The sequence below is a fragment of the Ceratotherium simum genome, chromosome 22 (genome assembly GCF_057802395.1).
Source record: "Ceratotherium simum simum isolate JZ-2026a chromosome 22, ASM5780239v1, whole genome shotgun sequence".
Lineage (NCBI taxonomy): Eukaryota > Metazoa > Chordata > Mammalia > Perissodactyla > Rhinocerotidae > Ceratotherium > Ceratotherium simum.
This window is the reverse complement of record NC_141921.1, coordinates 46,320,421-46,346,026: the sequence shown is the minus strand read 5'-3', so window position 1 is coordinate 46,346,026 and position 25,606 is coordinate 46,320,421. Positions and strand designations below refer to the sequence as shown.

The 25,606-nt window shown below is 62.1% G+C and overlaps 2 protein-coding genes across 5 annotated transcripts in view; one reads left to right on the top strand and one right to left on the bottom strand.

The window, feature by feature from the left end:
- The window catches only part of ESPN (espin), a 31,750-nt gene extending 11,723 nt beyond the window's left edge, over nt 1–20,027 (top strand). The window contains exons 3-14 of one of the 3 annotated variants that reach the window (XM_087446905.1): nt 2,338–2,524; nt 2,663–2,845; nt 2,977–3,108; nt 5,656–5,857; nt 6,853–7,118; nt 9,748–9,909; nt 10,000–10,195; nt 12,667–12,812; nt 12,896–13,159; nt 17,745–17,824; nt 17,924–17,935; nt 19,115–20,027. In XM_087446905.1, the coding sequence (XP_087303031.1) occupies nt 2,338–2,524; nt 2,663–2,845; nt 2,977–3,108; nt 5,656–5,857; nt 6,853–7,118; nt 9,748–9,909; nt 10,000–10,195; nt 12,667–12,812; nt 12,896–13,159; nt 17,745–17,824; nt 17,924–17,935; nt 19,115–19,262 (1,978 nt within the window). In that variant the 3' untranslated portion in view covers nt 19,263–20,027. Of the gene's footprint in view, nt 1–2,337; nt 2,525–2,662; nt 2,846–2,976; nt 3,109–5,655; nt 5,858–6,852; nt 7,119–9,747; nt 10,196–12,666; nt 12,813–12,895; nt 13,160–15,018; nt 17,717–17,744; nt 17,825–17,923; nt 17,936–19,114 lie in introns of those variants that run through there. The other 2 variants (XM_087446904.1, XM_087446903.1) reach the window with 2 other exon arrangements.
- A 212-nt stretch (nt 20,028–20,239) lies between these two features.
- Nucleotides 20,240–25,548, bottom strand: TNFRSF25 (TNF receptor superfamily member 25). Of its 2 annotated transcripts, none has more exons than XM_004426075.3 (10): nt 24,761–25,548; nt 24,073–24,193; nt 23,730–23,864; nt 23,200–23,367; nt 23,029–23,107; nt 22,187–22,242; nt 21,981–22,088; nt 21,730–21,764; nt 21,057–21,237; nt 20,240–20,856 (listed from the first exon to the last, which is right to left on the bottom strand). In XM_004426075.3, the coding sequence occupies exons 1-10, from the start codon at nt 24,800–24,802 to the stop codon at nt 20,528–20,530; spliced, it is 1,254 nt and encodes a 417-aa protein (XP_004426132.2). In that variant the 5' UTR covers nt 24,803–25,548; the 3' UTR covers nt 20,240–20,527. The 2 variants fall into 2 exon arrangements, with proteins under 2 accessions (XP_004426132.2, XP_087303028.1); XM_087446902.1 differs by having other exon boundaries at nt 24,073–24,163.
- Between the last annotated feature and the right edge of the window lie 58 nt (nt 25,549–25,606).

Below are 25,606 nucleotides of genomic sequence, written 5' to 3'. Positions count from 1 at the left end.
ACTGCCCCCTCCTGCTGGGGTCCTGCTCTGTGCCAGCTTCTCAGACCTTCTCAGGCAGACTGGGCACCCCTGGGTCATGGATACCTGCCAAGTGGGGCTGCTGGGAGGGCAGAGCTCCCAGCAGATCTGGTGCCCCGAGCTGTAAACTTTGCCTCAGGCCTCAGCAGAGAGAGCCCAGTGGGCCCTGCGTGGTGGCCCCCTCCAGCCTCTAACCCCCAGGACCCCAGCATTCGCTGTACCTTGGTTACAGGGTGAATAATTCAGGCCACTGAGTGCTGGTCGTGAAATATTAAACAGGCTGTTACTGATGCACCAGCATGTGAATGTGGAGGGGGAGGTGACGCTGGCACTGGGGCGTGGAGGCCGGTGGCCTTAAGCCAGTGTGCTGCTGAGGATAGGCGTGTGGGTGGGTCTGTCTGCTACTGTGTGCTGTGTCGGCAGTGCCAGCTCATGAGCACCACTCTGTCCCCAACACGGGTCGGGTAACAGAGGGCAGCCTGCCCCCTCCTCAAGGTCCCTGCTCCTCCCCAAATTCATGAAGTGCCAGGCTAAGTGTCAGCCTCAGCAAATGGCAGCTCTGTGTCTGGGAAGGGGGTGCCCATGTCAAGAGGAAAGAGAAAGCAGGGACTGGAGGTTTGGTGGGGGCTGCAGGCAGCCTGAGGTCAGGGGTCAGGGAAGTGGACAGAGACCAGGGTTTTAGGGACAGGGAGAAGTCAGCTGGGAGTGTCCGAGGGGTGATGAGAGGGAGGGGCCAAGTCATTTCGGGTTGACAAGAGGGTGGGTGAGTGGGCAGATGGAGGAGGAGCAGGTGGCCTGGTGCCCATGTTAATGGACAGATGAGGGAGGGAGGGCATGGATGGATGGGGTGGAGCGTGTGATTGACGTCGTGAGGGGATGGATGGGGGAGGCAGATGGATGAGAGGATGTGAAGTTGGATGACCAGTTGCACTTCCTGGGCCCCACTGGGCTGCTCCAGCACAGTGAGACCAGCCCCCATCCTAAGCTTAGATTGGGTAGGCAGGTCCTGGGTCTGAACCTAGATGGTGGCTCCACCTAGTGCCTGACTCTGGTAACTACACCGTGGGCTGTCCACACCCATTGTGAAGTCAGAAAAACCGAGGCTCAGCCAGTGGCCAGGCCAGCTTCCCTATTTCCCAGCAGCACTCCACCTCATGGGGCTGGTTCCCTGTTCCCCACTTAGGACCACCCTGAGGGGGCTGGGGAACAGGGATGAGGGGCAGTGACAGCTGCAAGCTAGGCCCCAGGAAAGTCCCAGGGAGTGAAGACATGGAACAGCCCCTCCCCCATTCCCTCTCTTCACTCTCTGCGTGCCTACTGCGCGCCAGGCCCTGCATCACACAGACAGATGTGCGCTCAAATGCCACTTACCAGCTGTGTGACCTCTGGCAAGTCACAGCCCTCGAGCCTCAACTGTCCCTCAGCAAATGGGAATGACAATAGGATCTAAGGGCGTTCGATGGGGACCTGCCTGCTAATGTCATAGCACACCATAGCTCAATAAATGGTGAACACCTGTAGGGCTGCCAGAGGAACAACCACCACCACCAGGGTATCCAACTGAATTTTAATTTCAGATAAACAACAAATAATGTTTTAGTGTATGTCCCATGCCATATTTGGGATATACTTATACTAGAAAATGATTCATTGTTCATCTGAAATTCAGATAACAAATTAACAAATGCACCAGATTTAACTCGGCATCCTGTGTTTTATCTGGCGATGCTACCACTCTGCCCCCTGAGAATTCAGTCCTCTGGGGGGCCAAAATCAGTTATGGTCAACCAAGCATGACAGGCGGTCCATGGAGTGAGTCTTGGGCAGGATGGGGCAAGGAGGCAGGAAAGGCCTGCTCTGCCTGGCGAAACCAGGGAAGGCCTCATGGAAGAGGGATCTGTACTGAGTCTTAAAGGAGGAAGGAAGGGCATTCCAGACGGAGTGGGGACGTGATCAAAGGCATAGAGGTCAGACAGCAGGTGTGGGGACTCACAATGACAGTGGGTCAGTGTGGCTGAAAAGGTAGGAAGAGGCCAGGTCACCACGTCCTTGTAAAAAGGTGGTCTATTTACTCAGTCTAGAAAGGGGGCTGCTGGGGGCAGGGGCGGGGGGGAGGTGGCAAGGCAGAGGGTCCCCCCTGAGGGAGACTGACGCAGGACTGATTCCAGAGGGAGTCAAGGACAGCGGGGCCCGGTGACTAGGCCTTCTCCAATCGACCCTTCCAGCCCTCCAGAGCTCCCCAGAAGGAGGCGAGGGGCGTAAGAAGGCTTTGGAGGGAGGCGGCGCTGAGAGCCCACGGTGGTTGCTGCGTCTCCGCAGGGGAGTGAATGCCCAAACCAAGAACGGTGCCACGCCCCTGTACCTGGCGTGCCAGGAGGGCCACCTGGAGGTGACGCAATACCTGGTGCAGGAGTGCGCCGCGGACCCGCACGCGAGCGCCCACGACGGCATGACCCCGCTGCACGCCGCAGCGCAGATGGGCCACAGCCCGGTGATCGTGTGGCTGGTGAGCTCGAGGACGGGACGGGGCGGGGCGGGGCGAGGCGGGGCCCAGGCCGGGCGGGGCCTGCACGGGACGGGGGCGGGGCCAGGAGGGGCCCGGCGCCCAGCCCCCGCCCCTCTCTCGCCCGTCCCTCCCGCCCAGGTGAGCTGCACCGACGTGAGCCTGTCGGAGCAGGACAAGGATGGCGCCACGGCCATGCACTTCGCGGCGAGCCGCGGCCACGCCAAAGTGCTCAGCTGGCTCCTGCTGCACGGCGGCGAGATCTCGGCCGACCTGTGGGGCGGGACCCCGCTGCACGACGCGGCCGAGAACGGGGAGCTGGAGGTGAGGGCGGGGCCGGGGACCGGGAGCGGCGGGGCGGGCGCCCTCTGCTGGCGCCGCGCTCTCAGCACAGCTCTGCCAGGGCTCGGGGGGCCGGGCTGGCGGCGGGGGATCCTCACTGCGGGCCCCTGCAGTGCTGCCAGATCCTGGTAGTGAACGGCGCGGAGCTAGACGTCCGCGACCGCGACGGGTACACGGCCGCCGACCTCTCGGACTACAACGGCCACAGCCACTGCACCCGCTACCTGCGCACGGTGGAGAACCTGGTACGTCCTGGTCACCGCTCCCCGCTCCCCTGCGTTATCTCACTCCCCCACCCTCACCTCCCGAACGAGGAAGGCGTTGTTACCCGTTTTACCACGAAGGAGGCTGAGGTTCAGGGACGTGAAGCCGCTTACCCAACGAGTAAGTGCCCTAGACCATTACCCGACACGACCTCTCAGCCCAGAACCACTGACCATTGAGGAGTGAGCGGGTGGAGGCAAAAAGGTCAAGGACCGAGGACCAGTGTCATCCTGATAAGAAAGAAGCCTGGAGAAATCACAAGACACATACCAACAGGAATAGTCACGTTCCTTCACCCACTCACAGCCCACAGTATTAGCTCATTTAACTCACCACCACCCTCTCCAGTTAGGGTCCCCATTTCACAGGTGGGTAAACTGAGTCTTGGGGGGGACCCAAGGTCACACAGCTATTAGATGGTGGAGCCCGGGCAGCCTGGCCCCGAGCCACCTCTCTTGACCACTGCACTGTATGTTAGCTCACTTCGTGGCTACCTCATAACTGGAAACCTGTGTTGCTCTTTCTAAATTATTTTATTATGGTTACACAGCCGTAAAGTAACCCACTGGGACTTGAGCTCAGGTGTGGGTGGCTCTAAGTCCCAGGGCTCGGCCTCATTTGGTGCAAAGCCTGCTGTGGGGAGGAGGGAGGTAAAGGGGTGGGCCTCACAGGCAGCCTTCAGAAGGACCAGCTCCAGGGGGCAGCCTGGCCATGAGAAGGGCTGCCAAATGAAGCCTGGAGGAGAGAAGGCAGGAGGGCCCCTGCCCCGTCTGCGAGCATAGGGGGCACACTGGATCTGGGGACTCCAGGGCACAACAAGGCCAGGGAGTGAGAGACTGCAGCTGGAGCCAAGGAAGCATTTCCCCCAGAAAGGGCCACCCAGAGAGAGTAGTGGTCCAACAGGCAGTGAGCACCCTGTCACCAGGATATACAAGCAGGGGTGGACGCTGTGAAGGGCATTTCTGCACCAGAGGTGGGTTCCTTCCCACTGAGTCTGTGATTCTGTTTTGGGGGTGCAGTGGGGGGTGGCACAGAGCCCCAGCCCCCCAGCCCCTCCTGACAGTGTCTGCAGCTACTGGCAGTAAGCAATGAGCACCATTCCTTGAGTTCTGACTCTGGCAGGTACCCTGCCTAGTGCTCTGCGGTGTAACCTCAGTTCATCTTCACAGTCAGATAATACTAATAGTTGACATGGATGGCATTTATTAGCTACCATGCCCTGGCACTAACCAACTTTTAAATCTTTTTCACAACCCAATGGGTCAGGCAGTACTTTTACCCCATTTACAGATGAAGAAACTCAGGTACAAAAAGGACAAGTGACTTGCCTGAAGTCACGTAGCTAGTAAGTGGAGAAGGTGAAATTTGAAGTCAGCATCCCAGGCTGCAGAGCCCATGCCCCTAACCTCCGTTATCCCTGGGGTCAGGGCTGGGTACCACCAGTGCCCACTGTTGTCAGCCAAGAAAAGAGCATCTTCAGGCTGCCGCCCCAGACCCAGCTCCTATGGCTCCCCTTGGCTAAGGGGGTAGGCAGCAGGGCCTGGCCCCCTGAGCTGGGTGGGATGCAGGAGCCTTGGCCGCCTCAGTCAGGAAGGCCCAGCTGGGGCAGTGACAGATCCAAGCCCCAGAGGAGGCTGGCCCAGAAAAGGCAAACACTCCCGCAGAGCCCCTAATTACGGGGCCAATGAGCGTGGCCGCTGAGCCGTTACCTGGTGCAAGGCCTGCCTCCCACTCCCAGGGGGCCTGTGATACTTCTCAGGCAGGGAGGGGGCGCAGGGCAGGGAGGAGCAGGCGTGGGCAGGAGCAGCGAACGAGCCGGCTTGCGGCAGCAGGGCCAGCATGGGCAACGTAAGCAGGGGCCCCACCCCAGCCCACTCCCATGCCAGGAGGGTCAGGCCTGTGGGCAGGGGCACAGACAGTGGGAGGTGGGGGACAGGTTTGGCTGCCTGGGCTCAGACTGCCCACACAGCTCAGCTGGGCCACCCCCGGGCCCACTCTTTCCCCAAGGGCCCCGTCAGGAGACAGGGGCTGGGCTGGTGGTGGGATTTGCCCCAGTCGGGCAAGGCTGTCGACCAGGTCATGGGGGATCAGTCTTTCCTGCAAGTTGTGGGGGCCCTGCACCCCTCCCCTGCCCCCAGCTGCTGCAAGTATTCTCACCAGCTGCAGTGCCTGAGCCGCCTCCCCACAGATACACTAGAGCCCAGGCCCTCTGCCCAGTGATGAGGAAGAAGGCTGGTGCCATGGCAGTCCTCCCATTGGTGTCCAGCCCAGGCCCCCTCTTCTGTCAGTCTCTCAACCCCCGAGCAAGAAGGGGCCAGGGATGGGAGTTTCCCAGGAACCCATGGTCCTGCTGCCAGAGGCCTGGGCTTGAATCTTAGCCTGGGAAGAACCGGAGAGACCCTCTCGTGATGGGGAAGGGAGCCCAGGAAGGGAAGTGTCTTGGCTGAGGTCACACAGTGAGGGCATGCCTGAGCAGGACCCTGGCCCAGACTGCGCTGGTCCTCATGGTCTCCCCTCCTTCTGCTCAGAGCGTGGAGCACCGTGTGCTGTCCCGGGATCCATCCGCTGAGCTGGAGACCAAGCAGCCTGACTCGGGCATGTCCTCGCCCAATACCACCATGTCGGTCCAGCCGCCGAACTTTGACCTCAGCTCGCCCACCAGTACCCTCTCCAACTACGACTCCTGCTCCTCCAGCCACTCCAGCATCAAGGGCCGGCACCCCCTGCATGGTGAGTAGGCTGGAAGAGGGAGGAGTGAGAGCAGACAGGAGCCAGACCACTGGGCCCTGAGGGCCAGCCCGGGCCCATTCCACCCACAGCTAACACTGGAGGCTGCCCAGGTCACCAGGAGGGGATGCTGGTTCTGGTGAGAGACAGGTGACACTCATGTTTGTGTGTGCCCATCACAAGCATACCTGTGCTTCCACACATACTCTCCCTCAGACAAAACCCCCCTGCACCCCGCACACGATTCAATACCCTCACTCACACCTGCACAAAATGTTCCCCAGACCTCACACATGCCCACCCATACTCAAGAGTGCACAATTGCATGTGTGTACACACAATACACAGATATGAATGCACAACCACACATACAGAGCCGTGCAGATATATGCACACACCTATACTACACACACACAACCTTCCATTTCCATACTGCAGACATGCACATGGGCGCAAACAGACACACACCATGCCCACAGACCAATGCAAACACATTCATAAATACAAAGAAGCGTGTGCACACACTTACAAACATACACGAATGCACAAACGCTCAGGTAGAAGCCAAGCATGTGTGTACACACACTCTGACCACACCCTGAGCATGAGCGTCTGTCCACCTGCCATGCCTGCTTCATGCCACCAGGTGGTGGCCTGCAGAGATGGCAGGGTGCCCTGCAATGATTGGGTGTGGCCATCAATACTCCTGCCACCCCGCCCTGCCAGATCTGCCCTGAGGAGCGGCTGTCTGCCCTCCAGATGGCCCAGCTCCACAGGCTCACCTGGAGCCCAAAGTCCCCTGGTGCCTCCCTTCCAAACCTGAGAGCATGGCCTTTCCCCAGCAAGTGCAGGGCCAGGGCCCACAGTGGGGCCATACCAAGCTGCGCCCCTGAGCCCGCCTGGCCCCTTGGCAAGTTGTTTCTGGTCAATGGAGCGTCTCAGTCCTGGGGGACAGCCTCTCTGCAAATTCCCAAACCCAGCCTGCCCTCCCCCCGCAGGGCTTCCCAGCGCAAGAGCTGCAGATATACAGAGCTACATGGACATGCTGAGCCCGGAGCTGGGCCTGCCCCGTGACAAGACGGAGAGAACCACACCACCGCCACCCAGCTTCCCTCCGCCGCCCCCACCCCCAGGCACCCAACTGCCCCCACCCCCACCCGGCTACCCAGCTCCCAAGCCCCCCGTGGGGCTCCGCGCAGCTGACATCTACATGCAGACGAAGAACAAACTCCGCCACGTGGAGACTGAGGCCTTCAAGAAGGAGGTAGTGAACCCTCAGCCACCTGCTGGCCTCCCAACACTGGGACTGGGCTGATGGGGGACAGCGGAGGCCAATGGCCTGTTCAAGAATTGAAGCTCCTAGCCAGCCCCATGGTGGCTCAGGGCTGGGTGCTGGGGACAGGGAGATGAGTAAGACAAAGCCACCACCCTCTGGGGCGTTGGGGGGCAGGGGAGGAGTGAAGGAACATATACCCAGACAGCCGTGCCTCTCGGGGAGCTGGGTCCTCGCCCCCTCTTACACAGTGTGGCAGGGTGGTTGTGGAGTTGGCAGAGAATACGTGCAAACTGCCTCTCCACAGACATACGGGCTCACAGCCCCGGGCTTAGGTGCAGAATGGCTCCCAGGGGGGGTGTCTTCCAGGTGGGAGATGCGGGTGGCGTGGCTGTGAAGGTGAGGGCCAGGAGGAGGGTGGAGGCAAGGTGAGAGAGCACTAGCACAACTCAGCACCTGTTGGCCTGGGGGCGGGGGTGGAGGGAGTGAAGCAGAGGCTGCCTCCCCAGTTTCAGGCTTGAGCTCTGGAGTGGGTAGAAGGGCCAGTCCTGAGATGGGAATCCTGGGGGAGAAAGCAAGCCTGTGAGAAACGATGAACCTGGTGTGGGCACACTGAGTGTCAGGTGCGCAGAGTGTCAGGGCCTATAGGATCCTGGCTGACCCTCTGGGGCGGGGGGAGGGGCAGAGGGCTAGTCTCCACAGCTCTGAGAGTCCTGGGCAGGGAGGTTCTGGGGTACTGGCCAAGGGAACATAGCAAGGCTGGTCTGCAGCGGGGGGAGCAGGCAGCCTGAAACTTCAGGTGGCTGAGTGTGGGGTGGAGGCCTCCGAGGGTCCTGTGCGAGCCCTGACCTCGTAGTTCTCCCTGGAGGCCAAGGCAAGCCACTCTAGGGCCAAGTTGAGTAACCCATTCGCACAGGTGACCCAAGTCACAAGGCCACCTGGCAAGGGAGGGGAGGGCCATAGCCTCCACCTGCCCCCCTTCATGCCACCTCAGACCAAGCTCTTAGTCGGGTTCCCCTTTCATCTCCACCAGGTGGAGGAGGCCCAGGAGAGGCCTGCAGGGGACCTAGGGCCAGCGGACTTTCCCGGCCAGCAGTGTGGGCCCTGCCCAAAGCCACAGGACAGGTGGCTGGGCCTGCACCCTCTCCCCTCCCTGAGCCAGGGCACCAGGACTGCGCGGTCCCCATGCCCCTCCCGGGTGTGTGCGTGTCGGGCCGCAGGCGCTGGGCCACTCCACAAAGGGCCCTTTGTGTGCCCACAGTGCCCCCCGCCCCAGGCCGGGGCTTTGCCCTACCGCGGGCGGGAGCAGGGTCGTGGCTTCAGCGCCTCAGCGCTGCAGGGGGCGCCGAGGGGCGGGTTGGCCCAGAAAACAAATCCTGCGGTGTCTCATTTCCTGCAACGTGAGCCTGGTTGGGTGGGGTGTGGAGGGTCCAGGCCACCTCGGGGACACATGGGCTGGGGGGTGGGACAAGAGACAACCCCCACCTGGAGACTCGGCCTTTGGCCCTGCTGCCTCCTGTCCTTCTCCTTGGGCTGGGCTTAGCGGGGTGTGGGGTGGAGCAGCTGCGACGGGGCGGGCCACGGTGCTGTCACCCGAGCCTGCCTTGCCGTCCCTGAAACCCGAGGCTTGGGCGCGGGTATAGGTGTCGCTTGCGCGGATGGCGATGGTTTCCAGATGCGGGAGGGGAAGGACCGGGGCGTGACCTGGAACCCAGGGGGGCCAAATATAGGGGGCTCCACTGCCGGCGGTCGGCCGCATTCTGTCTCCCGCGGACGGAGGAGATGAGTGGGCGAATGAAGGCCCGGGTACCCAGCACCTAGCGGAGGGAGAGAGGCGCAGGGGGCGGGGCCACATCTAGCCCGAGGGGCAGGCGCGGCGCGGCAAGGTGTGGCAGAGCAGCTGACGGCCCAGTGGCGTCCCCTACTGCTGGGGGGGTTCGGCTCGGGATTGGCGGGCCCTGGGTGATGTCAGGCCGACAGAGCTCATAGGCGCGGGCGGGCACGGGCTGGGCTGTAACCTGAGAGGAAGGATCAGATAGCGCAGGTGTCCGGTCTCTGCCGCCCCCGCCGCCAGGTGCACAGCGGGGGCCACCGGCACAGGCGCAGGTAGGAGCAGCCCCAGCCCCGGGCCAGGCAGCTGAGAGCCCTGGGCAAGCAGGAGCCTAACGGGACGAGGGCTCTCGAGAGGGCTCCCTCGGGGCCAGGACCCCCGCAGGAGAGGGTTCGGTGGGGCCTTGGGGACGCGCAGACGGTCTGGCAACCGGGAGTAGGGTGCGGCTGAGGCCTTAGCGCTGGCTAAGCCAGGAGAACTGCCCCTTCTCCGGCTCCCCCTGGCGTCTGGGCTGGGCCACCCCGCCCCGGGACCGCCCCTTCTAGCCTCAGTGGGGGCCCTTGTGCCCCTTGGCGTGCGCCTAGAACCCCTCACTGTAGAGCCGACCGAGCCTGCCCTTCCACCGAGGCCCCCATAACCCTCACCCCATCCCCATTCTGAGAACAGGAGGGTCTGGGAAGGGGGCTGGCCGCGAGCCCCGGGAAGGTGAAGAGCTGGCGGGGGAAGGGGAGCGGGGGAGGCATAAGAGACAAGTGCCAGAAGCCCACTCCGCCCGCTGTCTTCCCGCAGCTGAGCTCCCGCGACGGCCACAACGGGCTGCGGAGGCAGGACTCCGGCCGCAAGCCCCGCACCTTCAGCAAGCAGCCCAGCACGGGGGACTACTACCGCCAGCTGAGCCGCTGTCGCGGGCAGCCGCTGGCCGCACGCCCGGGCATGGCGCACAGCGAGGAGGTGCGTGCCCGCCAGCCCGCACCCGCCGGCCGCCCGGGACCCGGCCGGACCGCCCGCTTCTCACTCGCTGGCCCCTCCGCTCCCCCGCAGGCGGCGCTGCTCTCCGGGAACCACGTGCACAACGGCTGCGCCTCGGACCCCAAGGCGTCCAGGGAGCTGCCCCCGCCGCCCCCGCCCCCGCCGCCCCTGCCTGAGGCCCTGAGCTCGCCGCCGCCTGCTCCGCCTCTGCCCTTGGAGGGCTCTGGCCCTGGCTGCGGGCAGCGTCGCTCCTCCTCGTCCACAGGCAGTGAGTAGGGGCAGGGTGAGGGTAGGGGGCGGCGCCAGCCTTGAAGGGGGAGGGAAATCTCGACAACGCCCCCTCCCCAGCTACGACTGCCCTAGTGCTTTCTCTTTTCCTACTTGTTCTTCCTGCAGCCCCTACTCCAAAGAGGACTTGATCCTAAGGGAAGGCTCTGAGAGCAGGAGTAAGCTGTGTGACCTGGGGCAAGACCCCTTCCCTCTCTGGGCCTGCCTCCATCCAGTAGGAAAGGCCTCCCAGCTCTTGTGGCTGGTGTTTCCAATGAGCTGGTGCTAGAGGGAAGCTCTGAGAAGTAGAACTAGCTTCAAGGAGTCAGAACTGCTGGCCAGCCTTCTTTCTGCCCCACATCTATCCTGCATCTCTCTTCCACTGCTTACCTCTTTCTATTCTTCTTCCAAGCCAGCTACAGCCCTGAGCCCATCTCAGATGCATCAGGGATTCTTCCCAGCCAGATCTCCTCCAGGGGCCCCAGGCCAGATAGGGTCTGGCTATGGGGACAAGGCCAGTAACCGGTCATGCCATGCCCTCCCTGTCCTGGTGACTCCCCTGGGCACCCTTTTTTAAGAGCTAGACTGGTGACCAGGATTCCTGGGCTTCTCTTCTGTAATATGGGGCAGTCTCCTGACACCAGGGCTCTTGGAAGGCCCAGGAGGTGGTGCCTGGGTACTGATGCTCCCAGCCCAGCCTGGTGGGGGGGGTGCCTTCCTCACCCAGCCACTCAGTGCAGGGACCGTGCTTAGTGGCACCATCCAAACTTCACCTCCCTGACAAGGAGTGCAAGGGTACAGTAGGGTCCAAGGTAGGGCCAGCCTGGGCTCCCTGGGTACCTATGGAGCCCAGCCCCTGCAGACCAGAGCCCATGGTAGCATGTCCACCTTCAGCTCTGGGGTCAGCTTCTTCCCTCTACAGCCTGGAGCAAAGCTGAAGCTAGGAATAGAAGAAAAATAGAGTCTGGGCTTCTCCAGATACCCCTTCTCAGCAGATCCTGGGCTGGGTGCCCTCTCCCAACCCAATGCCAAGATTGAGGCCCTTGCTAGGGGGGCCAGGGCCAGTAACAGCCCTGCCCAACCCTCAGGGGCACCAGCAAAGCTGGGAACTTGGCGGACCACCCTTGTGGAGCCCCAGAGCAGCCTGAGCCAGGGTCAGATGGGCAGGAAAGTTCCTCCTCTTCTCTCCCCCCTGCTCTGCGCATCTCCCTCCCCTCCTCCTGCCCTCCCTGGCCTTCTCTTGGTCCTAGCCTCACCCTGGACCCCTCCCCTCCTAACTTCGCTGTCACTTCTCTCCTCTCGGTCCCTAGAAGTGAGAGTCCTGAGGCACAGGAAGAGTGAGTAGCTGCGTGCACGGCTCCTGGCTGAGGCGCGGGGGCGGGGGATGAGGCGCTCTCAGGAAAAGCAAAGGCGTCTGGGACTTGAGGAAAGGGCAAGGCCAAGGGCCGGCAGGAGAGGGGTCCTTGATGCGGCAGGTGGGGCCACCGGCCCCACACCTACCCTCCTACCCCCACCACACTCATGTGCGCACGCCCGCATTCTGCGCCCAGCTGACGGTTTTGCCTAAATAAATGAGCCGGCCCCTGGTGCCTGCCTGGAACCTTTCCCTTTTTCCCCCTTCCACTAGTGCGCTCTGGGATCCCCAGCCCGGGAAACCCAAGAGCTGTTGGCCCGTTTTGTTCCCTGCACCCAGCCCTGACTCCTTCCTCGGGCTCTAAAGACAACTCTGCCCAAACCCCAGTCACCTCCGCCGGCCTCGTCGGAAAATGCAAACTCTGCTCCGGGCATTTGCATGTTATCCGCCTGGCCCTTCTTCCGGGGAGTCCCTACTGCATATACTTAGTAAAGGTTCCGTTTTCCTGGGTTCCCCAGAGCTGAGCAGCGCTTTGCTGTTAAGTGTGCTCCAGGCTTGCAACCAGTTTGTCTGCGTTCGTGTCTGTCTGTGGGTGTGGAGAGGAGGGGACCAGCTGGGTTCTGGCATCCAGGGTCCCGAGTCCGTATAGCCAAGGAGGTCCCAGCCGATTCAGTCCAAGGGTTACTGGGCTTTGCTGATGCAGAGGGCCGGAGGAAGACTCCACCCCGGCAGGGCCGAGCCAGGGAACCTGGGACAAAGGTCGGGTGGCTGGTCCCAGGTAGTGTTTTGGAGCTGGGGAGTCAGTGTGCTGGGCGGAGACATTCGCTTGAGTCCCCAGGGCTGGCCCAAGAGCCATCATGAATTCCCAGGGGCCTCCAGGCGGGGGCCCCACGCCCCGTGAGTAGAGCCGGGAGGATGGGGGGGCCACGCGGGCTGCGAGCCTAGGACCCGCCTCTGGGGTCCTTGAGACCCGCTCTCGGGGCCCGGGATCCGGAGAGCTGGGCCCAAGGGAAGGCCTCCGGCCCGACCTGACTTGGGGAGGGGGCAGTGGACGGGCAGGTGGGGGGCGGCGGGTACGCAGGCCTCCAGCCAGCGCCTTGTCTCCTGCCTCCACTCAGGCACCAAGTCTTTCAACATGATGTCCCCGACGGGCGACAACTCTGAGCTGTTGGCTGAGATCAAGGCGGGCAAGAGTCTGAAGCCCACGCCGCAGAGCAAGGGGCTGACCACGGTGTTCTCCGGCAGCGGGCAGCCGGCCTCCCAGGTAGGCGGCCCGACAGGCGCTCCCGCCCCGCCTCCCCGCGCCCCTGTCCGCTCGGTGCTCAGCCCCGCCGCTTCTCCCCGCAGCCGGACTCGCCGCTGCCGCCGGCATCGCCTGCGCGGCCACGGGCCCGGAGCCCCACCCCGCCGGCCGCAGGACCGCAGCCGCTGCTCAACGGCAGCGTGGCGCCGGCGCCGCCCGCCACCCCTGCGCCGGGCGTGCAGCTCGACGTGGAGGCGCTCATCCCCACGCACGACGAGCAGGGCCGGCCCATCCCCGAGTGGAAACGCCAGGTGATGGTGCGCAAGCTGCAGCTGAAGATGCAGGAGGAAGAGGAGCAGAGACGGAAGGTGGGCGAGTGGGGCTTCCCAGAGGGCCCCGGGGTCTGCACCTGGGCCCACAGCCCATCTCCCACCTCACCCTCCAACGTCCCCCCCGCCCTTCAACCTCAGGCGGCTCCCATTACCTTTAGGGAAAAGCAGAGTTGGACCCCTCCCCTCTCCTGGAACTGTTCCCAGCCTCCACCACCCCACCCTACCCCCAGCAGCCTGTTCTTTGGTGAGATGGCCGTGTTCACCCAACTCTAATGTGCCTTCAAATGGCCTGGGATCTTATGAAAATGCCTATTCTGATTCAAGAGCTCTGGGTGGGGCGAGATTCTGCACTTCCAACAAGCTCCTGGGTGAAGCTGACCATGCCGGCACAGGGACCACACTGAGTAGCCAGGAGGGCTTTGGTCTCAGTCAGACCAGCCTGGGCTCTTTCCCTGCACTGCCGCTTTCCAGCCACTGATACTGAGCCTCATCCAGCCACAGTGTCCTAATTTGTCAGATGGGTTGATCATCACTGGCTGGCAGGATAGTTTGCCATTGATCTGCTCAACAGACATTCCCTGAGTGCCGTCTATGTGTCGCTCACTGTTGTGGCCTCTGGGGATTCACTGTGAATATATCAGGGCCTGCTCTCAAGGTGGCTGCAGGAGTGGGGTGCAGGGAGGTCAACCAACAGGCAAACACGGCACCTTAGTAGAGTGATAAGTGCCCCCCAGGAGACAACAGGGCAATGTGAGAGAGTGAGCAACCGGGCAAGACAAATCCTGGGCTGTTACAGTACATCAGTGCTGTGATGGGGAGTGGAGGGCACTGGGCAGCCCTAATGCACCATCCTGTTTGGGCTGGGGGCAGTCTCAGGGAAGGAAGAAGTGATGTCTAAGGTAGACTTGGAAAATAAGAGGTGGACAGGAAAAGAGCAGAGCAAAGAGCCACCAGGCAGGACAGGGGAGGTCTGGGAGTCAGAGTGGGTGTGGCTCGGTGACTCTACTATGGGAGGGGACAGAGCTGGAGAGGTCAGTGGGAGTCAGATCACCAAGGCTTGGCCAGCTGCCCAGAAGAAAATGGACTTTCTCCCTGAGCAGTGGGGAGCCTGGGAGGGGAGTTAAGTAGGGAAGTGGTGTCATCATATTTGTATGTGGGGAAAGGACTGTAGTGGGTAGGGTGAACTGGGAGGCCTGTGAGGAGGTGAGGGCACCCCCGAACCCAGCCTGGAAAAGCCTGGCACTAAAGTAGCAGCTTAGAGGTGGAAAAAAGTGAGGAATAAATGAGACCATCAGAAGTGCCTGGCAAGCTTGGCTCTATAAATTGTACTGTTATTCCAGGGGTGAGAGGGAGTGGGAACTGCAGTGGGAATTCAGCCTCTTTAAGAGCCTCTCTATTCAGCAGGTAAAACACTGATGCACAACAGGGAGGGCTTGGGCAGAAGGAGAGCTTGAGAAGAGGTTGTCGGTCTGGGCGAGGAGAGGCCTCACTGGGGTCTGGCCTCGAAATCGCAGACTTTGGACCCAGTGGGAGAGGGCCGCTGTGCATCGCAGCGTCAACGCCTTTTGCATGTTCCTTGGGTGGTGTAATGAGCAACCCAGCCAGGTGTGGAGACCCTGTCTTCCTGCCCTGCCTCTGCAACAGCGCCTAACGACCAGCTGTGTCCCTGCCAGCGACCAAAGTGGACACTGCCCAAGGCCCGGAGTGGCAGCCTGGGCTGAAGCCTCGCCACAGCGTAATCGCCCACCGGCCAGGCGCGGCCCGTCCCTGCAAACGCAGCCCCGCGGAGCCATTACACCCCCCGGGACATGCAAAGGGCGCCCTCGCCGGCCGCTGCCGGAGCCGGGCCAGAGGGAGACGCGCCTCCCTCCCCTCTCTTGTCTTCCCCGCCTTAGCTGACGGCCGCCAGCTCGTGCTGCTACCCCCGGGAGGGCTGGAGGTACTCCCGCGAACACAATGCCATCCTCGGGCCCTTCGGCGAGCTCATGACCGAGGCCGACATACTCCGCATCGAGCAGCAAATCGAGAACCTGCAGGTGTTGCACAAGGCGCAGAAGCTGGAGGCGCGCCTGGAGCAGCTGGAGCTGGAGCTGGCGCAGCTGCTGCCCATTTCGGCCGCCCTGTCGGCGCCGCGCTTCACCGTCGACCCGCGCCGCATGCATGGCCGAGCGGCCAGCCTGCCCGCCTGGTGCAGCAAGATCTCCACCCTGCTCAAGAGCATGGCCACGCTGCTGGCAGCGCTGAGCAGCCGGCCTGCCCACCTGGCCGATCTGCTGGCGGCCGACACGGGCCAGCCGCTGGCACCGCTGTCCGACGCGCCCTGGCGGCCGGGCCCGCTCTGTCTGGGCCGCTCGCATTCGCTCAGCTGGTGCCGCGAGGCCGTGGCGCGCGAGATCCTCGAGTGCGGTGTCTCCGTGCAGCACCTCCGCGCCACCTACGAGCTGCGCGCCCAGGGCCCGGCGCCCGCGCACGGCCCGCGCCGCAAGCTCTCGTTGCCCGCCGGCGCCCCGGGCCGCGAGCCCATCCTCGAGGAGGACTACGTGGCGGCCGACCCCGGCGAGCCGAGCGCCGCCGCCGCCAACGGCCTGCTGGCCGCCGCGGAGCCCCCGGACGTCCTGGGCCCGCCCGAGGCGCCGGGCCGCCAGGCGGCGCTGCCCGAGCCCGGGCAGCTGGCGCGCAGGCCGCCGCTCTCCACCGAGCTGCGCGGCGTCCAGGACTACATCGACATGCGCAAGGAGCGCATCGTCTACCTCTTCCTGGAGCACTGGCGCAAGTGGGCCTTCCGCGGCCCCGGGCGCCGCGCCCCGGCGCGCCTGCGCAGACTGCTGCCCCGCGTGGTGGCCGCTGGCGCTCGCCTCCGCCGGGAGGCCGCTGACGTCCCCCAGCCGCCGGCCGACGACGGCCTAGACGAGCGGCTGTTGCGCCTACTGAAACAGCGGCAGGTGGTGGGCAAGCTGCTGGGCCGCTGGCGGAGCCTGCTGCGGCAGGTGCCGGCGCGCCAGCCACCCGGCCTGGGCCTGGCGCACGGCCTGTACTGGCCTGAGCAATTCCTGCCGCCCTTCGACGGCGGCGCGCCCCCACGCTACGACAGCCTCACGCTCGATCTCTTCATGCTCGGCTACTTCCAGCTGCTCGAGATGGGCCTGAGCCGCGAGGAGCGCAAGTTCCGCCACCTGCTGTGTTACGAGATGTTCGACCGGTTGGGCAGCCACCCGTGGGAGCTCATCCGCCTCTTCCACCGCGTGGTGCTCGAGGAGGTGGAGGCCGGCCGGCGCCGCTGGAGCGACGGCTTCGAGGACCTCAGGCGCCGGTTCTTCGGAGACAGCCCGGAGGCTGAGCCGGCCCGGGAGGTAAAGGCCCAGAAGGAGTTAGAGGAGGGGAAAGAAAAAGAGGAGGAGGAGAGGGAGCCGGTCCAAGAGGCCGCTCCAGCTCAAACGGAGGACTGGCCAGAGGGGCAGCCCGAGGCCTCCGCCCCTGCGCTGCAGTCCTCACCAGCGCCAGCTGCGCCTCCCCCGACGTCGGACGCTTCAAGTTCTGAAGCCCCCGCAGAAGAACCCCTGGAGCTGGTGTCTGAGATGGGCGAGTTCAGCAACGAGGAAATCTGCCGCTACATCGACCGCAGCTTCTCCTTCTGGAAAGAGAAGGAGGCAGAGCTTTTTGACATCTGAGCAGAATTCGGAATTTACCCCAAAGCATCTTAACCCGGGCCTGGATACCTGTAGGATGCTCTCTGGAGGCCAGAAGCAGGCGGGAAGAACCCAGGATGGGTGGCCTCAGAAAACCCAGCGTGCCCAGGACCAGGCTGCCTCAGCCTTTGAGGTCCCATCATGGCCTGATGTGGGGTGTTGGCTGGGATAGGCGGGGCATGGCACAGGGCAAAACAGATGTTCCCCTTTGGCCCTACAGCCTTGCCTGCCTCTGCGTGGACCCAGGTGGAAGAAGCAGCCCGTCTGAATGAGGGACTGTGGGTCCCTCTTGGGGCAGTGTGGCTCTCTCTCTCTCTCTGGTTTTTCACTGGAATTCACAGCTACCTCTTTGGCTGAAGTCAAGGGAGCCACGTGTGCAGTGTTCCGTGTGACGTGTACAGACCCTTTCTCCTCTTTTAACAACCAAGTAATAAAACACTTTGCTGTAAGCTGCCTGTGTTGGATGCCCCCCCACCCCAGCTCATTGCAGCCCCACAATTGACCTGGTGTCTACTCCATTTGGGAATAGGACAGGTATAGGCCAGAAGATCCTTCACAGAGGAGCCAGGGGGCAGCCTGAGTCTCTCCTAGCTGGCAGGATCTGTGGGAGCCCAAGTATCCGTGTCTGCCCAGAGATTCTGGGTCATGAGCCTGGAGCCATCTGCCCACCTGCCCCTGTGGGGAATCTTATTCCCTGCTCTCCTCCTACACCCAGCTCTGACCTCTTAGGCATTACCTCTAGGACACAGAGGCCTGAGTTATGGCACCTTCATCCATTTGCCCTATAGAAGGGTATCAAAAGTGTCTCTTCCTGCGTCCTCATCTGTGTCCCGTTGTCCCAGACTTGAGCAGGTTCCCAGGGTTGGGGGTGCACCCCCTCCACCCCCCTACCTCCCAGCCCATGCTGACCCTGAAGCTTTGTGCTTGTGTTTCAGGAGGAGGAGGAGGAGGCCCGGCTGGCCAGCATGCCTGCCTGGAGGCGGGACATCCTTCGGAAGAAGCTAGAAGAGGAGAGGTGAGCTGGGGGTCTGGAAGATGTGGGGCCTGGCAGGGTATCTTGATTGTATCCCTGAGGTAGTGGCACCAATTAATGCTGTCTCTTTTTTCCTTCTAGGGAGCACAAGCGGTGAGCGTGGGGCTGGGCCTGACCTGCCTCTCCTCCCTCCAGCTAGTCACAATCTTTTTGCCCCTTCATCCAGCCCCATCTTGAACACATCCCCTTGTCACTCAGCCCTGTAGCACAGCCTCTCCGCTCCCAATAATGCCACCACACCCCTCTCCCCCAATAACTTAGCCCCATCTCTCAAAGTCTAACTCTTACACTGTAATAACCTTGGCCCCAATTACCCAGCTCCCGTCTACCTTTGCTGCTCTGCAGTTAACCCAACCTCAGTATCAATAACCTTGATAGTCTGCCCCTCAAAACTTAAGTTTCTGCCCCTATTAATCTAGCCCAGTGCTGTCCAATAGAAATATAATGAGAGCCACTTATGTAAAGTTAAATTATGTAGTAGCAACATTGAAAAAAAAGATATAGATGAACTTAGTTTTAATAGTCTATTTAACCCAATATATCAAAACTCAATTATGTTTCAATAATTATAATTTCAATTGAAATCATATATTTCAATACATAATCAATATAAAGATTATTAATGAGATGTTTTACACTCTTTTTGAAAACTAAGTCTTTGAGATACCATGTACATTTTATGCCTCCATCTCAGTGCCAATATTTCAAATGCTCAGCAGCCCCCTGTGCTTAGTGGCTACTTTCTCAACAGTGCAGATCTAGCCCCCATGTTCTAATAACCTGTCCCTAATTACCCAGCCCCTCTGTCCCAATAATGTGCTTCCTCTGCTCCCCAGGAGCCCAACCCCAGTCCCGAGTAACTCAGGTCCTTGCCCCAGTAATCTTGTCCCCTGCCCCCAGAACACCCCCTCCTCACCCTCTGCCAACCTGGCCCCAGCACTTCTGCTTCCAGTAATACCCTTAGCCAGCAATAACCCAGGCACTGCCTCTCGCTCACCCAGCTCCTATGCGTGCCCCAGTGACCCCAATCTGCCCCCAACCCAGCCCCTCTGTCCCCAGCAATCCCAGCCACGTGCCTCCTAACCCAACCCCTGTCCCCAATCACCTAGCCTTTCTGTCTCTAGAACCCATTACCCCGCCCACCATTAATTAGTCCCTCTGTCCTCAGCAGCCCAGCCCCTGCCCTCAGTAACCTACTCCTTGCCCCTGCTTACCCCTCACGGTGCCCACCCTCTCACCTGGCCCGCGCTTCTGCCCCCACCCCATGCTTAGGAAAGAGGAGGAGCGACAGAAGCAGGAGGAGATGCAGCGGGAGAAGGAGCAGTCGGAGAAGCTGCGGACGCTGGGCTACGATGAGAGCAAGCTGGCGCCCTGGCAGCGACAGATCATCCTGAAGAAGGGCGACATCAATAAGTACTAGACGCTGCCCTCCTGCCCGCAGCCTCGCGAGCTCGGGGGCCCCCAGCTCCCGCCCCGGCCTACCTGGCCCGGGCGGAAGGGCTGGGAGCCGAGCCGCCCTCCCCTCCCGCGCTGGAACCCCTCCGTGACCCCCACCCCGGCCCCCGCATCCCCAGCCCGTGACGCTGGAGCGCGCTCGCCGCCGCAGTCGCCCAGAAAAAGTGCCCAAGCTGTTGACGCAAACAGATGCTGCTTATTTGCATGCCTACTTACATATATTTGCATGTTCGTTGAATGTCAAGTGTGCAGAGCTCTACCCAGCCCCGTGGGTGGTGACTTGGTCTTCCCGCGGGGCGCACGCAGGCTGCAGCCCCCTCCCCCGCACCCCGGAACCCGCGTGGCTGGCGCATCCTGGGCGGAGGCGGGCCCCGCGCTCGGGGAAGGGGTTTTCCTCCCTCCCTGACCCAGATCTGCGCCCGGCCTAGCCCAGGCCACATTTCCCATCCCCGCCGAGGGTTTCCTCTCAGTCATTTGTTTACCAGAAACGATGCAAACTGCAAATTGCCCGTCGGGACGGAGTTGCCGCTCCTGGGGCCCCACCTCTGCCCCCACCTCCCTCCAGTTAAGTCTGCGCGCCGTCCCCAGCCAGGTCCCGCGCTCCTCGGACCCTTTCACTGCCCTGGTGGAGTGAGTGGAGGACGAGAGGCCCTGGACCTGTCTCCAACTGCTGCCTCCCCGGTCCCCGCGCCCCTGACGTCTCGCACCCCATTAAAGCTCTCTCAGCCGCCCGGGCCTCACATTCACTCTCACTCGCCGTCGCCGCGACTTCCTCTCTCCCTCTCCGGGTGACTGCGCCACGCGGAGCCGGAGGGGCACGCTTGGGAGCTAAGGGCCGCTCTGCTCTCCACCGTGGCTCCCAGACCCTGGGGAGGCAAGGCTCCCGGCCCTTTCGACGTCCCAGGAAACCAAACCCGGGCCACTTAATACCCCCAGCCCCGCGGAAACATGAAGCAGCAGCTTTTCTTCATAGATTTAATACCGAGGCCTCTGCCAAACTCAGCCCAAGAAACAGCTGGGCAATCTCTTGACCCCCTCCCGATACTCGTCGAGGCTTCTTCGCCTTAACCGGAACCCCGGGGGCGCCAGGGCTGAGGCCAGCCGGCGCTGCTACGCAGGGCTGCGCCAGGGGCTTAATAAGTGACATAAAATGTCTACACGCATAAGTAACCGTACTTAGGGCTTCTGCAAGGGCCACCAGAGCCCCGAGGTGGCGGGCGCGCCCCCGCGTTACGGGCCACGCTGTAGGCGGCTGCGCAGGTCCTCAGCGCAGCCGTCCAGGCCCATGCGCTCCAGGGCCGCGTAGACGGCGCCCAAGCCCGCAGGCTGCTGCTGGCGCCAGCGCTTGAGCATCTCGTACTGCTGGTCGCGGAAACGGCCGACCTCCACCTCCACGGCCTCGATCTCCGCCTCGCGCAGCCCCAGCGTGCGCACGAACTCCTTCCAGCGCCGGGCAGGCACCGCATCCATCACGTCGTAGAGCTGCGGTCCGGGCTGGAGCGTGCCAGCCCCCGAGGCTGCAGGCGGCGCCGGCGAAGGCGTGGGCGGCGGCGCAGAGCCTGGGGGCGGGCCAGAGGGAGCCAATGGGGAATGCGGGCTCTGGCCAGGGGGCGGGGGCGGGTACTCCGGACAGGGCCCGGCAGGGAGGTACACCAGGTCAAGGGAAAGGAAGTAAGCAAGTGGCGCCTCTAAAACCACAACTTCTCACCTCGGACTCAGAAGAATGGGGTCAAGGCCTCTGGCTACTGAGGGCCCTTACCAAGAGCTCTGCTGGGCAGCTGGTCCCAGAACCATGTCACCTCCGGACAGGGCGCCTTCTGAGTCTGAGGGGAGCCAGGGGTCCAGCTGTTGCCTACCAACTGGCTGGTACAGACCTTCTTACTGCTGCTGGGTGGCACCAGAAGGGTGTGGGTGCTGTCCGGGGGTGAGAAGTGGGTGGCCTGGAAGCCAAGAGAGGCCCCAGGTCAGCCCTGCTTGCCCAGTAAGGCCCCTTTGCTGGGCTCTCTGGCCAGGAGTGGCCATCCCTGGCTCAGTCAGCAAACATCCCCCAGTGCTGCCTCCCCAGTCAACCATGCTCTCTCACTGTGGCCCAGAAGAGCTATTTCCTCTGCCTGGATACGCTGCCCCTGCTGCCCTCCTCTTGTTCCCCTCGCCATGGTGGCACTCATCCCACCTGTTAACATCCCAACTGTTAGCTCCTGTTTACCTGTCTGCACCCCAGTAGACTGAGAGCCACTTGAGGGCTGGCACTGTGCTGCTGTCATTCACTGATTCAGCTCTCTGCACATGTGTTCATTAGGTCTACTCTGTGCCAGCCACCATGCCATGTGCTGGGGACAATGAGTTATAAGAAGGCCCAACCTTTCAGTTCCAGAAGGCTGAGGCCCGGATGCTTGCTCACCCTCTTCCTAGAATATTACTGAGATTCTTACCTGTAGGGGGGTCAGGGCCTCCATCCCAGCTTCCTCTGATGACAGAGACAAAGAGCATCTCATCAGCAACCAGGCAAGGCTCCTGGACCCGGGTGCTGGTCCAGCTCCTCTTGGGTTCCTCTGCACACACACCACCCCCAGGACTCCCTCCCTCAGTTTCCCCCTCTGCATCAGGGCTGACTGGGCTCTGGGCTACCCATCCTGACCCCAGGCCCCCAGGAATGTGTGTGTGTGTGCATGCACACACTTACCGGGAGCCATGGCCTTGCAAGGCTGGCAGTGGCGGTATGTGTAGGTCAGAGTGGCACCAAGCAGGAGTGGGACCACCAGGCCTGCCAGGAGCACCTGGACCCAGAACACTGAAAGAGCAGTGGGTGGGTGGTGAGTGGTCGCCACACCCCAACCTCCCTTTGGCCCATCCCAGCTCTCCCACTTGCATTCCCAGTACACCACCTACTCTGCCTCCAGCCACAGACAGCCGCACAGGGCTCAGGACAGCTCCCGAGGGTGCTCCTGCAAGGGAAAGGAGTGGACTGGGGGATGAGGGAGTACATACGAGGAGAGGCTACCCAGGACCGTCTGACATCTTCTCCATCCTGAAGACCCTTCCCTCCCCAGGCCTCTCCCCTGGGAGCCTCACGCTACCCAAGAATGTTCCCGAAGTACTGCTGAAATGTCACTTGTGTCCCCAGTAACAATATCAACAACCACTATTGATTGAGCTTCTTCTAGACCAGATTGAGGGTCACTAGAATGTCAACTCCATAAGGACCGGGATTTGCCTATTTTGTCCCTGTTGTATCCCCAGCACCTAGAACAGCATCTGGAAATAGTAGGTGCTCAGTAAACACTTGTTGCGTGGATGAATGACTAAAGTGCCTTACCCCTTAATGAAAGCACTGGGGAGGACCTACTAACATTCTCGTGTTCAGGTGGGGAAGCCACAGAGAGGTGAGAGGTGGCTCAGAGAGGTGAAGTAACTTGCCCAAGATCCCCCAGAGAACAAGTGGCAGATCCTGAATCTCACCCCAAGTTTTGAAACTATATCAACGTGACTCTCTCTATAAGTGACTAATCCTGTCCTTAACATACAGCTGGAAGGATTACTAAAGGAAAGTCTGGCGGAAAGTGAAGCTACACCCCCTTCTTTATCTGGCATAAGGTGAATCCAGATTTCCCTTTACCATCAGTGTTTGCCTGAAGTGGGGCCCACCTGCCATCAGGCCAAGCTCCTTCCCCCTAGACCCTCACTCTGCTCCCAGCCTCCCTTTCCCCAGCCCAGGGCAGCCAGGAAGTTACGTGGGGCAGGACATGCAGCTGTTGCCATATTCATAGAAGCCAGGCAGGCAGGTCCCACAGTTGGTGTCTCTGCCAGAACCTGCAGTCCAAGAGAGAGCGTGGGTCATGATGGGAGAAAAGGAGACAGGGGGCGGGGGGTGGGAGTAGATAGCCTGGAATGGGGGTACTCACAGGGCATCCGCGTGTGGCGGTGCAGGGCCCCGCAGTCTGGGCATGGACGGCAGCGGAAGGGTGAGCCGTCAGGGCAGTGCCTGACCAAGCACTCCACGAACCAGCCTGGCTCGCAACCACAGAGGGTGTCCGCCACTGCCGAGCAGTTCTTCAGGGCCACCTGGGAGGCTGGTGGGGGGTTCAGGAAGGTGGGGAGAACAGAGGCCGTCAGGGCCAGAGACCCCCACACAGAGGCGGGACAGGTCCCCTGGAGAATAGAGATGGGAATAGACCAGAGACAGAGCCAAAAGGGAGAGAAGTGCAGAGATCACCACAGACCAGACGCCGAGCATGTACAGAGACAGGAAAAGTCACCAGGAAGAGAGGGCACAAAGCCATCCTGAGGCAGGGTCAGGGGGGAGGGCCTGGGGTGGGTGGGCACAGGGCCCTCACACCCAAAAGTGGGGCCCAAACCAGCCACTTCCTTCAGAAACACTCTGGCCACGGACTATCCTCAAGAGCCCCCCACTGAGCACTAGGCAGCCCCTCACCCTGCTCATCACAGGCCTGGCAGCGGGTACAGCGGGTCTCATGGTGGTTCTCTCTGGCCAGGAAGGTGCCCTGGGGGCACGGAAGGCAGGTGGCATCGCCACAAGGCTTTGTGCAGGGGGCCTTCAGGTAGTGCCCTGTGGAACCCACACTGGGATCAGACAGTCAAAGGGGGCTCCCACCTCCCCTCCTTCCCTTCCTATCTCTGGCTCCCTACTTCCCTCCCAGCCTCCCCTCACCCCATCCTGGGTCTGTCTGCCACCACTCCCCATCCTTGCCTGACCCCCACCTGCCCCAGTCTGCCCTCACTTCCCATCACGCCCCTCCCACCCATCAGCCACTCACCTGCTGGACAGCCCCTGCAACAGAACAGACCATTCCTCTTCTGTAAGTTGTGGGCACAGTCACACCTGGGGCTGGGAGTGTTGCCCTGGCCCTGGGCACCCAGCAGCATGAGGAGGAGAGCCTGAGGGACAGGTGCTGCTGGCTCCCAGCGGGGCTGTCCCGGGTGGGGGCCTCTCCCTGCCCAGGCTCCCCCACTTCAGAGGCCCCAGCATTTGCCCTCAGAGCAGCCCACTTCTCAGGTTCTTGAGCAGAAGGGGTGCCCATGGATGGGGCTGAGACTAACTTCTTTCTCCCTGTGCACAGACCAGGCTTCAGAGAAGCGAAGTACAAGGCCCCTGCCAGCCCCTCACACACATTTCCCTCTACCAGGGCACCACAGCACCAGGGCAGGAATCAGGCAGCCCCACCCCCACCCGTGCTTTTTATAAGATGGGATCCTGATCTTTCTCTCCCTCAGGCCCCCAGACCCCTCTGGCCCCCCACAAGGTGTTTCCTCTTGGCGGAAGGGCCCCGCCCCAGCTGAGCCTCTAACTAGGTTGGAAGGTGGGGCCGGCCCAGCCCTCAGCCGGGCCAGGAGCAGAGACTCGGAGACTCGCGGAGCGGGGGCCCCTTCCTTGGCCACGCGCTTGAGGGAACCCAGGCCCAGGCAAGGCTCAGGCCCTCCCCCGCCCACCGCGTCCCCACTCACCACAGCCACCGCCGCTGCACAGCCCCCCGGCCACAGTTCCATGGCCCTCAACGGCCGCGCGGGGCCCTCCGACCGGCGTGCGCCAGCAGGGGGCTTGCCCGCTGCGCTGCTCCACCTGCCAGCTCCACCCGCCCCGGTTGTACGCCCAGCCCGGTGCCTGCAGGGCCCGCCCCGCGCCGCCCAGGAGAGCCCGCCTCAGGGGTGGGGGCCAGGGCGGGGCCCCGCGGCTCCCTGGAAGCGGAACCCCCCAACCCCAGCAGCCTGCATGAGGAGGCCTGCAGGCAGTAAGGTGCACAAAAGACAGGGCTGCATCCGGGTCCCCACGCCTGAGTTGTAGCCTCCACCCTGAGACCACCACTTCAAGGTGAAGTGACTTCTCCTCTCTGGGCATCAGAGCCTTCCCTCAGCCATCAGGGGTTGGGGGAAAAGTACTCAAATGGGAGACCCACCCTCCCCAGACACTGAGTGGGTGTGGGTGCAAGGGCCCCTTCCCTGGAGCGGAGTCATGAGGAGCACTCCCAGCAGAGCCTGAGACATGTGGCCCACCCTGGTGTGAGCTCACAGGGGCAGCCCAAGGCAGGGCCCTCTGAGGCACCTCGTGAGATGGAGGGGGTGGTGCCTTGTGGGGAGCTCTAAATGCAGAACTCGTGGCTGTGGCAGAGGATGGGGTTGATGTTGGGGTGTTGGTTGGGTAATCTCTGCCCCGTTGATTCACTGATGCTTCCTACAGTCTCTTCCAGTGGTGTCCTACTGCAGATGGAGGGGGACAGGAGCACAGAGAGGCATGCACCCCAGAGCTCAAGGGCACCTGAGTCCGGAAAGGGGGGGGGTCCAAAAGCAAAGGAC

Coding starts and splice junctions, on each gene's coding strand:
- TNFRSF25 (XM_004426075.3), bottom strand. CDS start 24,802: ATGGAACTGTGGCCGGGGGGCTGTGCAGCGGCGGTGGCTGTG. Junction 22,243..23,028: donor AGCTGCATGTCCTGCCCCAC/GTAACTTCCTGG, acceptor TTTCCCTTGCAG/GAGCACCCTCGGGAGCTGTC. Junction 21,238..21,729: donor AGGCCCTGACCCCCCTACAG/GTAAGAATCTCA, acceptor CTTGGCTTCCAG/GCCACCCACTTCTCACCCCC.